The sequence below is a fragment of the Pelodiscus sinensis genome, chromosome 4 (genome assembly GCF_052426305.1).
Source record: "Pelodiscus sinensis isolate ZL-2025 chromosome 4, ASM5242630v1, whole genome shotgun sequence".
In the NCBI taxonomy this organism is placed as follows: Eukaryota; Metazoa; Chordata; order Testudines; family Trionychidae; genus Pelodiscus; species Pelodiscus sinensis.
In genome coordinates this window covers 82,046,636-82,062,798 of record NC_143055.1, presented here as the reverse complement: position 1 = coordinate 82,062,798, position 16,163 = coordinate 82,046,636, and the positions used below count along the sequence as shown (strand labels likewise).

The following is a 16,163-nucleotide window of genomic DNA, read 5'->3' as shown; positions in this document are numbered from 1 at the left end:
TCCATTTCTCTGTTTGAAAGAAGCCCTTTTAAAAACTTGGTCTCCACAATACCTCAAAAGACGATTGGTCTTATTGGAGGTCATAAAATGAATAACTCAGTGCTTTACACGCATATTACATTACTCCAGATCCAACAATACTAGACTATAAAATAAGTCAGGTTACATTACAACTGGAGAGTGTGGCAAGAGTTTTAACTACATATGTTACCTGGTTTTAGGTGTCTATTATTAGGCATATAAAGGAAAAGCATGGAGATTCAATATCTGTATCCATCCACTCACACTGAAAGGAAACAAATGGGGAAGGGGGCGAGCAGTAGCGAAGAGAGGACTGAGGGGAGAAGAGCTATTGAACTACGAAAGTGCAGTCTGCTGCAAAAGACACAATGCTGGAAGGGTGAAAATATTGTATCTCTGGTACATAAAAGCAGCTTGTGCTATTTAGGAAAAGCCACTTGCAGGGTTGTAGGCAGTTTCTATTCACTAGCACTTCCCTCTCCTTCGTTTTGGTAGCTACCCTCAGATAGACAGTGCTTCTACTCTTGCACTTGCAGCATAGAGAGTAGCTAGTGAAACTGTATGGTGCTGTAGTTGCTTGAGTGGAATAAATAAATACAGTTAGGACAAGGCACTAGTTTTACCATGAGGTAAACTAGGCATGGTCACCGCAAGTGGTGGGTATAGTGCTGACATTGCCTAGATACCTTTTGGTTAAAAACTATGGACACTTTCTCTCTGTCTCTCTCTCTCTCTCTCTGTGTCTCTCTGTCTCTCTCTCTGTGTGTCTCTCTCTCACACTCACACACTGTGTGTGTGTGTCTCTCTCTCACACACACACACACACACACACACACACACACCCCTTTATGTGCCATGAAGATTTGTCTAGAGACACCACACCAAACAGGCTATTCCCCCAGCTCAGCTCTTCACCAGCAGCTGGTTTGTCAGCAGCACAGGTCCCCTCCCTACCCAATTCTGGCAAAAGCTACTGCTCCTTCCACCTGACACAGAAAAATTATGAATTCCAGAGCCTCAATTCAATATAGATCTGTATCTCTGTCCCAGTTTCCAAAAGTGACTTCTGCAGACCAGAGTGAGGATACTACTTATGTATAAGCAGATGGAACTCTGAGTTGGTATTTCTTAAGAGTTAAGACTAAGTATGTGATTGACGCCAAAGCAGCCCAGTCAGTACAACAACTCAACCTGGAGTGTGAAGAGATGGGAAATATGATCTTTACTTTAGCTAACACTCATGAGTTTGTGTATTATTTAAATTGGTGTTTACTATAGATACATTCAAAATGTAAAAAGTGTGTATCAAAAAGCAAGAACCATACTGTAAAGTCAGATTGATTTAGCAAACACAAAAGAGCTGACAGGCAGCATGAAATGAGCAGAAGGATACCTAGACAATGAATACTAGCATAAATATCATTCACACCTATATACTACAGTGAATAAACAGCCAGACAACAAACAGACATGCTGTGTACAACAACTCGGCGTACTACCCAGTCACTGAAAAGCACACATTGAATGCTCCCCATCAGGTATCTCTAATTAACTAGGTAGGTATGTCATTTATCTGGTGTGGATTAAAGAAAATGTTACTACTGCATGTTACCTCTGCATCTCCAGTTAAAAAATACACTGTTGTATAATTAGCAACATTAAAAGGTTGCCCTCTATTCTTTTCATGCTGCCTCTACACTCTATTGAAGGGGTACTCAACATGTGGCCTGTGGACCATATACAGCCCATTTGTTTGCATTTTATTAATATCAGCAGAACTGACTTAAATGGGGCCTCTGTATTGTGTCATCTTGCCTTAATCCTTGTATTCATGCCCATCAGTGTGAAAGAAGCTATTTGCATATACATTTGCATGTATACGCAACCACACTTAAGTTGCAGCCCTCGGCATGTGCTGTGAATATCACTGTGGCCCCCAGGGCTTCCCAAGTTAAGTATTGGGAGGATGTCAGCTAAATTTTAAATCATATACCAAAAGCAATATATGATTGGGTTTAGGACAATCACGATCATGATGAAAATCTTGGATTTATCAACTATTCTTTGCGATTTGTACTAGCTGCAATTACAGTTAGTAAAAAATTAAAAAAAAAAATTAGGGTAGACAAAGAGTAGCAGTTTTGGTACAGTGTGAAATATAGGGGGCCAGATTCTCGGGTACCGAGCAGTTATTTCTATCTGCACAAAGGTCAACATAGAACACTAATCAATCAGAATTCTTCACTTACACACATCAGTGTTTTACACTTAGGTCTGGTCTACACTACAGACTTCCATCAATATAACTGCATTGCTCAGGGGTGTGAAAAATCCACATCCCTGAACACCACCATTATACCAACCTAATGCCTGGTGTACACAGCATTATGTCAATAGGAAAAGTTCTCCCATCGATATAGCTACTGCCTCTTGGGGAGGTGGATTAACTATACTGACAGGAGAACTATGGTGACAGGAGTGTCTTCATTAAAGCATTACAATGGCATAGCTGCATCAGTGCAGCTGCACAGACACCATTTTAACTGTAGACCTTCCCTTACTTTGTACCAGTGCAAGACAGACTCATACACTATTAGACTCATGCACAATAAAAGTGGTCTGTTTCTTCATTTTAAAAGAAATGCATTGATCAAGACACATGATATTCTATAGTCCAATAAGGACTCTATGCATTCCCTTAATACAGGTATTAGATGGCAAAAGCAAAGCATGCCCCACAGCTCATATGTAGCATATTTTCACATCACCAGCAATATCTCTGTGTTAAAGATCATCAGACAAGAGTATTGGTCTGGTTTTTAACTTCTGTGTGACTTTGTAATTTACCACACCTAAAATCCATTTATTCTTTTGTGCTTTCTGTGTGCTCAGGGATTTGGAACATACACCTGATCATACTATAAATGTGTCAATCAAAATTTAAAAAAAAAATCCCTCAAAATCTACTACCAATCCATCTTCCAAGCTATCAGGACTTATTTCCAACTCAAAATAAGAGATTCCATTTTACTTCATTACTTGTCAAAAGCCTCCCCCCCACAAACACAGATGCTTTTGAATAAATAGGGATGGCTAACACCACATTAGGAAGAAATGATTGTCTAGATTCAGCATTTTCCCTAATTGGTTTTTGAGTGCCCAAAAACATGCCCATAAAGACGATTTGTTCCCTGCCCTGAAGAGTTTGTATTCCAGTCCAAGTTTACAAAGACAAGATGGGACACAACAAGTGAAAGAAACGTGAGGAGACAGAGGAATGAGAGAGAGGACAATGTTATTACAAGGTCATATAGTTAATTTAGATATATGCACCTTTTAGCCAAGTGACAATATATGCAGGTAGACTTTTCTTCTTTAAAGATATTTTCCTCTCCTATTGAGCATTTTTAAAGATGAATTTTATGCCAGCTAGAGTTTTTGTCAAGGTGCGGCATCATCGTACAATTAATTGTAATCATTAAGCCTAGATATCACATGTATAGATTACCATGAGCAAGTCTAATATGGAATTTTTTTGCCAGCAGCAGATCAATGTGGCAATTTTTTTCTATTTAGGCATTAATTATCCAAAGCTACATGATGAAAAATTGTTCTTTTATTTTTCAAGTGACCCCTCACAATTTTTTCCTCGCCAGAAGCCTGTTTTTTTTCCTCTGCACTCTCTCTCACACACACATTCCCTTTCCAAAAAGTTTGATTTAAGAACATGCAGATTTCTCAGGCATGTTAGTTGTGATACCTTTGTGATCTCTTTAGCAGTATTTTTATGATTGCATAATACAGGTTGGACCTCCCTTGTCCAGCACCCTCGGGATCTGACCAATCCTGAATGAGACAGTTTGCCGGATATAAGGAGGTCCCCCGCCACTGGCCTCCAATATCGCTCCCAGTCCTTGTAGTTGGCTCTGCTCTGGCCCCACTGCCACTGGGCTCCAGCCTGCAGGGCTTAGACTTGGGCTCCGGACTGCTGGAGCTCCCCAACCTTGGTGGCCCCACCCTACCAAGTATCCCCACCAGCAACAGGGCTCACCTGCCCTGCCAGTCAGGGATGGGGCTTGCTGGCTTCCCTGCTTTTGCACTCACCGGTCCCGCTGCTGCTCTGCCCAGCCAGGGCTCCCCAGGACAGAGCTCCCCAGCCTCCACTTCTCCCCCTCTCAACCAGGGATGGAGCTCACCTGTCTTGCCCTGCTGGTGCTCCCCGTGGATGGAGTTCCCCAGCCTCTGCGGCCCTGCTTCTCCCCTACCCAACTGGGGATCCCTGCTAGGGATGGAGCTCACCTGTCCTGCTGCTGCCCTGCCCGACTGGGGCTCCCCAGGGATGTAGCTCCCCACCCATGTTGCCCCGCTTCTACCCTGCCTGACCGGTGCTCCCCAGGGACAGGGTTTGCACTCCTGCGTGCCAAGGCTCTCTGATCTAGCAACATCTAGACACAGATGTTGCCAGACCAGAGAATCCCGGATTTCAGAGGTTCAACCTGTATATAAAAATAGGTAATGTGTATTTCCTTGCTTAAACTCAAGAAACTGAACACGTTTTCTCAAATTCCAGAGAAAATTTTCTGGCTTACATCCTTTATATCAAGTTTCAGCCGCAAGGATTTTTCAATTGGTTATGAAATATCTGAAAAAAGGGTTTCTTGCAAAACCCTGACAACTTCAACACTAGAAATATTGAGTGGTTCTACAGCAAGACAGTAATACACCATATGGAAAACTTCATAAGCTTTGTATAGTACATTTGTTATTTATATGCTTGTCATATTACTGTTATTCTTGATAACCTCAGCAACAATGTTTATACCTTGAAAGGTAAATGTTATCATAAAATTAGTTGAACAATTCCTCCCACTCCTGTTTTGTATAATATGACCATTTTCTTTAGATACATTAACTCAGTTTCTCTGTCATGTTCTACAGTCAGTTATAACCCTTTATGGAGCCTACTTTAAAGTCAAAGAACATTTTAGCAATTTTACAGATTTAAAATGTAAAAAAGAAGAAAGTAGATTGGAAAAGCACTCTCAATCTATCATTTTCTCAAGGACTAAAGATATGTTAAAATATATTTTAAAAAGAATTAAACAAATAACTGGCTATAAAAATTAAGATAAACAGATGTCAAAAATCCAAGTAAATCACAGAACACTGTTTTCTTTAAATGGCCTTTCTAGAATAAGGCAATGCAAAACAAAGGATAAAAAGTCAAGTATCTATCCGCATCTTCCTCTTCCACTGTATTTGACTGTGTTCATCACTTTGTCCTTGACATCTTATACTCACTGAGCTTTCAATAGTCCTGCCCTGGTTCTCTCTCCTGAACCTGACTATTCCTTCAAGTCTGGTATAGACTTGAAACTCCAACCAGTATAGCTATGTCAGTTATGGGTGTGATGATGATCATTATTATTACTGACATAACTATAACAGTATAAACCCTAATATGGATACAGTTTTCCTGGTGTAACCATCCCTATAATACAATAGCTTAATGCCAGCTTCAGGTCTAAATTGGAAACTTTTGCTAGAGCAATAATGCCAGAGGGGAGGGTTTGGGTGGATGAGAGAGATCAGCTTTATACTGGCAAAAGCCATAATGTAGTTATTCCAGCAAAAGCTTATTTAATATGGAGAAGCAGTGTGGCTAGAGCAGCAAACCATCTCTAATTTATACAACATAAAAACTGCTATACTGAGTCAAAGCAAAGGATCCATCTAACCCTGTATCCTGTCCTCCGACAGTTGCCAATGCCAGGCGCCTCAGAGGGAATAAACAGAACAGATAATCATCAAATGATCCCTCCCCAGTCACACATTCCCAGGTTCTGACAAACAGAGACTGTGGTCACCATTCTTACCCCTCCCCATGTCACTCCCCTCTCCAATTCTCTGTAGTGTCTGTCTGCTAATAGCTATTGATGGAGCTAACCTCCATGAATTTAACTAGTTCTTTTTTGAACCCTATTAAGTCCTGGTGTTCACAACATCCTCTGGCAAGGAGTTTCACAGGTTGACTGTGCACTGCGTGAAGAAATACTTCCTTTTGTTTTAAATCTGCAGTCTATTAATTTAATTTGGTGACCCCTTAGTTCTTGGGTTTTCTATTTTGAATAGTGATGCACACCGAGTGGATGTTTTCAGTGAACAACCCACAGTGCCTCCAAGATCTCTCTCTCAAATGGTAATAACTAGTTTAGTCCCTGTCATTTGTACTTATAGTTGGGATTATGTTTTCCAATATGCCTTACTTTGCATTTATCATCATTAAAATTCATTTGCCATTGTGTTGCCCATCACCTGGCTGTGTGTTCTTTTTCCACTTTCACATTCTTTGTGGGGGGCCTCTGAACTCTCTTATTCATTCTTTGCTCCTCTCACTTCACACTTTGCATCTAAATAATCTCACCTACTCACACAGCTTTAGCTATTGCCTCCATGCAGATGGTTTTTTAATCTCTTCCCATCTACTAGTCACCTCTTTCCTCTCAATTCCACATCTGTGCCTCCCTCTCTTTCAGACCACTCTTGGAGACCCTGTAAGCTCAACATGACCAAAACCAAAATACAAATCTTTCATTCTCAATAACAGGATTCAACTCCTTTCTATCATTGCCAATACCAGCAGTCTCCCCATCACTCAGGCTTGCAATCTTGTGGTTAATTTTTATTCCCCTCCCATACACCCTTCAGGCAGTGTCTAAACCTGGCTCTAAATATCTCTAGAATCCAACATTTTCCTTTCATTCCTACAGACAAATTTTTCATTCAGGTCTTCACTGTCACCCACTGGGGTATGCTTACACTGTAATTGGATACTTATGGCTGGCCTGTGCTGGCTGACTTGGGGTTGCAGGCTGGAACCCCAGCTTCAGGACCCTGCAAGGTGGGACAGTACCAGAGCTTGGTCTGAAAGTCTATATCACAATTTAACTGCCTGTTAGACTGGCTGGCTCCAGCTGCAGGTTTTTAATTTCTGTATTGATATACCCTGAAGGGTCCTAATAGCCTATTCTCTGGCCGCCCAAAAACGCACTGACTCTCTTCAATTCAAGCAAAATTCAGCTCCTATCATAATCTCTCTCTCTCCCCCCCTCATTTTTTGTTATTTAATCCATGTCACTCCCTGGTCTAGCGGTCTCTAGTGTCTCTCTGCTATCAAACACATTATTTATCACCGTCTTGAAAGATGTATATTAACTCTGGTCTTTATGATTTAAAAATCACAGAATTGGAGAAACAGACACACACAAGAGATGTCTAGAGATCATCTAATCCAACGCCCTATACTGTGGTAGGACTAAGTACATCTAGGCCATACACAAAAGGTGGGTAGGTATTTGTCTAACTTGTTCATAAAAACCACCAACGGCAAGGATTCTATAACTTCCTTTGGAAGACTATTCCAATATTCAACTACCCTTATACCAAATTTTTCCTAATATCTGCCTAAATCTCCCTTGCTGAAGATTTAAGCCCATTACTTCTTATCCTATCATAGAAGGAATAGAGAACAACCGCCATTTTCTTTAAAACAATCCCTAATGTATTTGAAGATTATTATAAGGTTTCTTCTCTCCCTCCCAGCACACAAGCTGTTACCTTTTTCTCAAAACTAAAATATGCACAGATTTTTAAACTTTTCCTCACCGGTCCAGTTTTCCAAATCTTTCTTTTTTTGTTATTGTTGCTTTCCTCTGAACTCTTTTAAGTTTGTTCATATTTTTCTTAAGTGTAGCAACCAGAATTGGACACAGTACTCCAGATGAGGCTTTGCCAGTACCCAGTGGATATGGACCGTTATCCCCCATGTCCTATATAAATCTGACACTGCTGTTAATACACTTCAGAACGATATTAGACTTTTACACAACTACATCTCATTGTTGGCTCATATGTAATTTGCACTCCACTAAAACCCCTAAATCATTTTCTTCAGTACTACTGCCAATTATTCCCCATTTTGTAGTTCATTTGATTTTCTTAAGTGTGGTACTCTGCATTTGTCTTTAATCTTGTTCATTTTAGACCAATTCTCCAGTTTGACACTTGTATGGAATTCTAATCTTGCCCTCCAAACCACTGCACTCCCCACAGCTTGGTAACATTCATAAATATTATAAGCATACTTTCCACTCTATTCGCTAAGTCATTAAATAAACAGTACCGGACCAAGGACAGACCCCACTTACTCTCCCTTGTCAAGTTCTGCATTGTCCCCCATCCTCCTCGATTCTCCTTTCACTGTTTCCAAGCTTATCCACCTATTTGCCAGATTCTCACTGTTCCCTCCATGAAGACTTCTATGCCTGATACAACTTGCATGATCTCACCAATTCTTACACTCCTTTCAAAAGGCCAATTTATGCCACAATGTTTACAATGCATCAAGTTAATTTACATAAAACTGTTCTCCTTTCCCTAATCTTTGTTTACTTTGTAAGCTTTTTGGAGAAGGCACCATAATCCACTATATATATTAAAAGTACCTAGCATGTACTGAAGGCTAACAAATAAAACAATGCCTACTAGCCAAAATTTAATGTTAAATTTGCATTAGAGAGACACCATATGGAAAACCACTGATTAACACACAAATAATTTGAAATATTGTGCATTGAATATGCTGCTTACAGTTTTTCATCCCAAATGATTGAATCACACAAGAAACTTGAAGATAATATAGACAAAGGACCTAAAAACAGGTTAGAGTGAGAGTCTCTCTCTCTCCCACTTACCACTCTCCACAATTATTCTGATCAAAGTCTTTGTCAAAACCAAATTGTCTCCACAAAATGCTTTGGCTTATTTCAGTAACCTTTCTTTTAGTCCAAAGTGGTGTAACCAGCACCAGTTTAAATCCAAAATGGCAGCACAGATTTCTACCATTTCAGCTACAAGACTAATTACATTTGCTGGCAGCTGGAAACAGCTGTTATTCTATACAAACCAGCTAACAGAGGAGGGCACAAATGAAACAAAGTTCATGTACCTCATTTATAGCTGACAGACAACTCAGCCTGCAGTCAGGCCTCAGCTTCTGTCCACATTATGGACTTGTTCTGATTGTCTTCACACTTGCAAATCAGTGGACCCCACAATGGGTCCTAAATGTGACTGAAAGATAATGCTGTCCACATTGCACTGATAGTCTAGTTGGATGCCATGTGACCACACCCATCAATCTATCAGTCCCAGGCACCTTTGTATAACTGGCTTTGCAAGTGACTATAGCACACAGTGAATCTGAAAACATATAAAGTAATAGGGAATGATACTATTATTAAAGTAATAGGGAATTATGCTATTAGATCAGTGGTTTCAGGCTATTTTTTGTCAAACAGACATACAGGGCAGGAAGAGGTGACAAATCTGAGGAATTGTGCTAGATTATAGGTGATTTTGGAACCAACTCAAACTAAACAGTAACAAGTCACCAGGACCAGATGGCACTCACCCAAGAGTTCTGAAAGAACTCAAATGTGAAATTTCAGAACTACTAACTGTGGTTTGTAACCTATTGGTTAAATCAGCTTCTGTGCCAAATGACTGGAGGATAGCTAATGTGACCCCAATTTTCAAAAAGAACTCTCAAAAGGTGATCCTGACAATTACAGGCTGGTAAATCTGTTTTCAGTACTGGGCAAACTGGTTGAAACTATAGTAAAGAACAGAACTGTAAGACACATACATGAACATAATTTGCTAGGGGGAGGAGGGGAGTCAACATTGTTTCTGTAAAGGGAAATCATGCCTCACCATTCTATTAGAATTCTTTGAGGGGTCAAAAAGCATGTGGACAAAGGGGATCCAGTGGATATAGTGTACCTAGATTTCCAGAAAACCTTTAACAAGGTCCATTATCAAAGGCTCTTAAGCAAAGTAAGTATCATGGAATAAGAAGAAAGATCTTCTCATGGACTGCTAGCTGCTTTAAAATATAGGAAACAAATGTTAGGAATCAATTATCAGTTTTCAGATTGGTAACTAGTGGTGTCCTGCAGGGGTCTGTACTGGGGCCAATCCTATTCAACATATTCTTAAGTGATCTGGAGAATGGAAGAAACAATGAGGTGGCAAAATTTACAAATGATGATACTAAAGTTCAAAGCAATCTATAAGAGCTTCAAAGGGATGTCATGAAACTAGGTGACTGGGCAACAAAACGGCAGATGAATTCAAATGTTGAGGAATGCCAAGTAATTCACAGTGGAAAACATAATCCCAACTATACGTATAAAAAGATGAACTAATTTAGCTATTACCACTCAAGAGAGAGATCTTGGAGTCAGTGTGGATAGTTCTCTGAAAACATCTCAATGTGCAGCAGAAGTCAAAAAAGAAAATAGAACGTTAGGAATCTTGTAAAAAGGGATAAAGAATAAGACAGAAAATATCTTATTGCCTCTATATAAATCCATGGTAAGCCCTCATTTTGAATATGGCATGCAGATGTGGTCGCCTCATGTCAAAAAAGATATCTTGGCACTGGAGAAAGTTCAGAAAAGGGCAACTAAAATGGTTAGGGCTTTGGAACGGCTGCCATATGAGAATAGATTAATAAAACTGGGTCTTTTCACTTACAATAGAGGAGACTACAGGGGGTAGAATAGAGGTCTATAAAATCATGTCCTATTTGGAGAAAGTAGATAAGGGGAAATGTAGTTACTCCCATAACACAAGAAATAGAAGTCACCAAATTAAATTAATAGGCAGCAGATTTAAAACAAACTAAAGGAATAATTTCTTCACACAATGCACAGTCAACCTGTGGAACCTAAGGCTTTAACAGGATTCAAAAAACTAGATAGATTCATGGAGGATAGGTCCATTAACGAATATTAGCCAGGATGGATAGGAATGATGCCTGTAGCCTCTGTTGGTCAGAAGCTGGGTATGGGTTACAGAGGAGGGATCACTTGATGATTACCAGTTCTCTTCATTCCCTCTGGAGCACTGCAATTGGTCACTATGATGGGGAACACAACCTCCTTAGGTAACTTGTTCCAGTACTTACCTGTTCTTATATTTTAAAAAATTTCCTAATATATAACTTAAATCTCTAGTGCTGCAAACTAAGCTCATTACTTCAACTGATCACCATCTTTGTTATAATTTTTACATGTCTCCTTCATCCTCCTCTTATCCTGCGCTAACCTTGCCCAGTCATGTTTTCTAAACCTCTTACATTTTTAATCATTTTCCTTTGGACTCTAATTTGTCCACATCTTTCTTAAATTGCAGTGCTCAAAATGTTACTCTCATACTCCAAAGCTCACAAGTGCCATATAGAATGTTTAGCTCCCATGTCTTGTGTATGACACTTTTAAATATATTGTAGAATAACACTTGCCTTTTTTTTAACAGCATCACTATCAACTCATTCAATTTGTGACATGGATAGAGACTATACTTACTACTATGATTTACAATCTCCCTCTGGTGAGAGATAGAGATCAGATATCCATTAGATCTTACATATTTAGTTTATCTATCAGAAAGGTATTGTTCAAGGAGAAATCTGACAGATTAAAAATTTCCATTTTCTTGGTATCCATTGTAATCCAAACATTGTTTGTGACTATTATAAAATTATATAAAGTATTTTATAAAGGCATTGTAAGATGATTCAGTGTGATTGTATAGGAACTTTCACTTATAATGGGTGTCGGTACATGGGCTCAGGCCTCTATATATTGTTAGAGCACTGTAGCTGCAACTCACTGGGAGTTACTGTATATGCATCGACAAACATGTACAAAAATATAGCATTTAAATACTAACTTATATACACCTATGTTTTTATTAAGGGCACTTAAAAAACATTATTTCTTTACCTGAAATGTCCATAGCTGCCACCCTCACTCTCCTCCCCACCCCCGCCCCCACCCTCTGCTTTGTTTTATTTGCTAATGATTTACATTTTTTGGAGAGGGACAAAGGGTGGGAGACAAATAGGGAAAATGTGAGGTTTATTAAGCCATTTCACTATGTTATTGTCAGTGCAGGCTATAAAGAATTTCCTAGCATCATCAAAGCTCCAGAGAGAGCAATGAATGTTGCTTTACACTGATGTCAAGTGCAAGATCCCCAGGGTCAAGCAAAAGGCAGAATGAAAAGCATGTGAGCAAGTAAGAAAGAGGGAAAATTATACATCTTCATCAGGACATGTGTGTTATGGGGTCATTTTTTAAATTCTGTGCATTGATGCCTATTTAAGAAGAGTACACTGTATAAATCTATGATAAATATCTTGAAGCTGTAGAATTTTTATTAATAAACTTAATATAGTTTACATGATGTGGTAAAACAGCACATCATTCTCAATTTTTAGACTAAACCACATTTGCTCTGATAAAAGCTCTTGGTGCTGTTTCATTTGGATTTTTTAAAATATTTTATTAAAAAACAAATATTTTAAAATGCATTTTATAGCACATGCCAAAGGAAACATGTTAAAATAATCACTGTTCTTTAGAAATAGTATTGTGTTTTAAAAACAAACAACTACTTACTCACAAACAATACACAAAGAAAGATTGCGATTACTTCATACAAGTCACATTAAAAATTCAGCTCGACCCTTCTCTTTCCTTGGATTCTCAATTCTAAAATGACATACTACAAGATAAAATAGTAATGCTAATATTGATAGTTTATCCATTACAGGTCAGCTAACTGTCCACTGGAACAGTTACAAAGCTGTTAGTTTCGATTTCACAAGGCCAATCAATACTGAGGCATACTGTTTCAATTTTGCCTGCATTGATTTTTTTTATAACACCCCAACCTTACAGCATTCATCTTTTTGAAAGAAGGAAGATTTGATTTACTGAAGAAAAATTGGAGAGAGCATCACAAAGATTTTTACCAGCAAGCCTGTGACACAGAAAAAAGATGAATGTCTCTAAGGCAGAGACGCCTCTTGCTTGAGGGCATCCATTAGAACACATTCAACCAATCTGAAACAGAGTTTCTTAAGCAACCGAAACCAGAGTCTAAACTCAGTCTCCTAAACTAATCAAAAGCATTCAGAGATCTTGATATACAGAGGTTCTCTTAAAAATTCCTAAACCTTATTGCTTCTAAAATAATTTATGTCTGCAGTTCTACTTTTGCATTTTTCTGAGAAGAGTACCACCCTTTTCCCCCTCTAATACCAAGAATGAATTTCCATGGTACATTAGTCAGCCTATTAGAATGCAATGAAGGACGATATGAGAAAAGGGTAGTATGTCCTCTGAGACTTTCATCCAGTGTTCTCCATCATCTCTCCTCATCCTTCTTATATTCAGCCACTTTACCAGGTGTCATCTACATGAAAGATGATTTGTCTCCTGACCCAAATAAACACAATGCCTGCTCTATGCACCAGAAAAAAATTACTTCTGCCACTCTGTTCATTTGTGTCCTCTTTCTTGCTTATTCCACCATTCTTATCAGGCTCTCTCAGTTTTCACCTGAGCCTCACTCCAGGTGACAGTAATGTATGGATGAACAGGTACTTGTCTGTCCCATTATTTCCTGAAATCTCTAAGCATTTGAAAAAATGCAATGACAGTAAAGGGCACACAGATATCAGAGCTCTGTGAAAGGAACACTTTCTTTGGCAATAGCCAGAACTTCAAATCCAGTGGAGGAAAAAAGAACTTGCTTGCTCTCTCTCCTGTGGCAAAAGCTGGTGCAATCTGGATATTAAGACACAAATTGCATTCAGGCAGGTCAGTAGGTGTCAAAAGATATTAGATGCCTGCTGTGAGGAAACAACAATTCACATCTGCTTCTGAGAAAATAATATTTTCATTTTCAGTTTTTATTGAATGGAAACTTTAGGGAATATGTCTATATAACGGGTATTAAAATCTAGCAAGTACAACATGTTCAAAATGGCTATAATCATCATTGTGTTATCCATAAAGCAGCAGATTTCATTTGGTCTCTTTAGATGGGATAAATTGGATTCTTTTTTCCCCGGCTTGCAGTTTTGTTGCAGTACCAGATGTTTCTCAAATGCCACATGCTGGGGCTCCTATACCGAATGTAGCACCTGACCTTCTCTATAATTGACTAAAAATATTGATGTAATGGCATGAGTCTGATTGTGATTTATTAAAACCACTGCCGATCCCAGGCCAGCTGCCAGCACTGCAGCCCACTGATCGTATGGCATTAGGAAAGCCATCAATATTGAAACAAAATAAATGACATTAATGGGAAAGTATTAGGCCTTCAGAGCCATGGCTACAAGCAATTATATGGATTCCAAAGGAGGATGAAAAACAAAATACCACAAACTAAATATTAAAAAGTACCACTAAGATTGAATTTACATGATCAAAAACTAGTGTAATTCTTTAAGGAAAAGTAAAATATATGCTGGAAAACATTAATTAACCCCTTTAATACAGCTTTTGTTAAGATGGCAATCATGTGCTTTAAAAAAAACAGGTTTATGATGGATAAATGCATTCTGGCTGCCCGACAAAGATTTTTTTCCATCTCTAATGCCATTTAAGTTTCCTAGAATTATGTTAAGTGTATTGCAAAGTGCATTATGTGATATTTCCATTTCACTGGAGATCATTATTTATTATAAAATAGAAATAATCATGTCCATATTTTCTATGCTACATAATTTACAAGCTGATTATGCAAGCCTCATATGAAAAAAATCAGAGAATAGTTAACCCACTCTGAGTGCAGTATGTTTTATCAATTTCAACTCCTCCCATCCTACTATATCAGTATTAACGTGACGAGCAACACACATTTAAAAGGCAAAGAGTTCTTGATATTCCTTATTTACAAACCATAAAGGATAGAGAGTGTTCTAAGACAAGGAACACAAACAACTGAACAAAACACTAAGGCACATACTCTCAGAGAACTGAAAAACCACTAATGTATAATATGCTTTACAAATTTGTTAGAAGAGACTCTTAGTAGAATCCTAAAATACTATTTCATAGAAAACAATTAACTAACCAACTTTACTGGAAATGTTTCAGTGTGCAATTATTTTCTTGTGGAGTATCTTCATAAAGACTTCCCACATTTAAAGACATTTTGTGTACCACATCTGAGCACCCCTTTTTGGGTTTGTGGTGAAACTGTAGATATTATTGGCAAAAGTCATATACTCCATTTTTCACTCATCTTGCCTACCTCTACCTTTCACTGTACTGCATATAAATGACAGCATTTCAATAGACAATGCACTCCAAGCATGGTATATGTCCTAGTCAAAACATGTTCAAATTATTTTATATTTTAGAGAATATTTATCCCTATATTTTATGATTTTTAAGCTAAACGATGCAGTAAATATTGGGGGAAAATGTTTAGCTCTATTGAGTGATAAGTTTAAATCAACTGGAAAAGTTTTTTTGTTTTTTCATTTTGTTTCTGCTTTCGCAAACACTGCATTGATTCTCTATATTTAGGAAAAGATATTTTCATCATTTCAGCTGTGCCTCAGTAATGGTATGTAGAGATGTCACTAAACTACAATATTGCTTTGTGAGTAAACAAGACTTAAGAGAAGTAAAATGGCTTAAACTTCAATTATAGGTAACATACTGATGAAGTAAAATCCTGTATCTTCAGAATAATTTTTTCTTTAAATACATACTGTTTTATAATAAACAAAATTGTAATATGCCAGTTTTTCATTAGGTTTGACCTCATCTGAAGACATTAATCCAAATCATGCTGTCCTACCTGAACAAAAGCCAAATCTTAAAGATTTATCTTTACCTTGATGCAGAATTTCCCCAGGCTCCATGCTTGTCTGTCAGAATGTTGATAATTTTCTGTATTAGTTGGGATGCTGTCACATGATCTCGAAACTTGGCTGCTCTTATCAAATGATCACACATCTTTTCATCCTCTCGTTTATCTGCAGAGTACTGGGCACATAGTGACTAAGAAAAATAAAATAAATACTTTAATACTTTGCACTTTACCTATGTCCAACCAAGACTCACTAAGTACATTACAATGAATTGGTCTTAATAAACCTTCAAAAATAAGAATTATCCCCATTTTATAGATATGCAAACTTGAGGGACAGAGTAGATATCTATGGCTATAGTCCATTTGTAGCAGAGATAAATATAGAACTCAGA

The 16,163-nt window shown here is 38.1% G+C and overlaps 1 protein-coding gene across 7 annotated transcripts in view; it reads right to left on the bottom strand.

The window, feature by feature from the left end:
* LRBA (LPS responsive beige-like anchor protein) overlaps positions 1–16,163 on the bottom strand; it is a 559,883-nt gene that overhangs the window by 302,239 nt on the left and 241,481 nt on the right. For all 7 annotated transcript variants that reach the window (XM_075930027.2, XM_075930020.2, XM_075930019.2 and 4 more), the window contains one exon: positions 15,793–15,959. In XM_075930027.2, the coding sequence (XP_075786142.2) occupies positions 15,793–15,959 (167 nt within the window). The remainder of the gene's footprint in view (positions 1–15,792; positions 15,960–16,163) is intronic.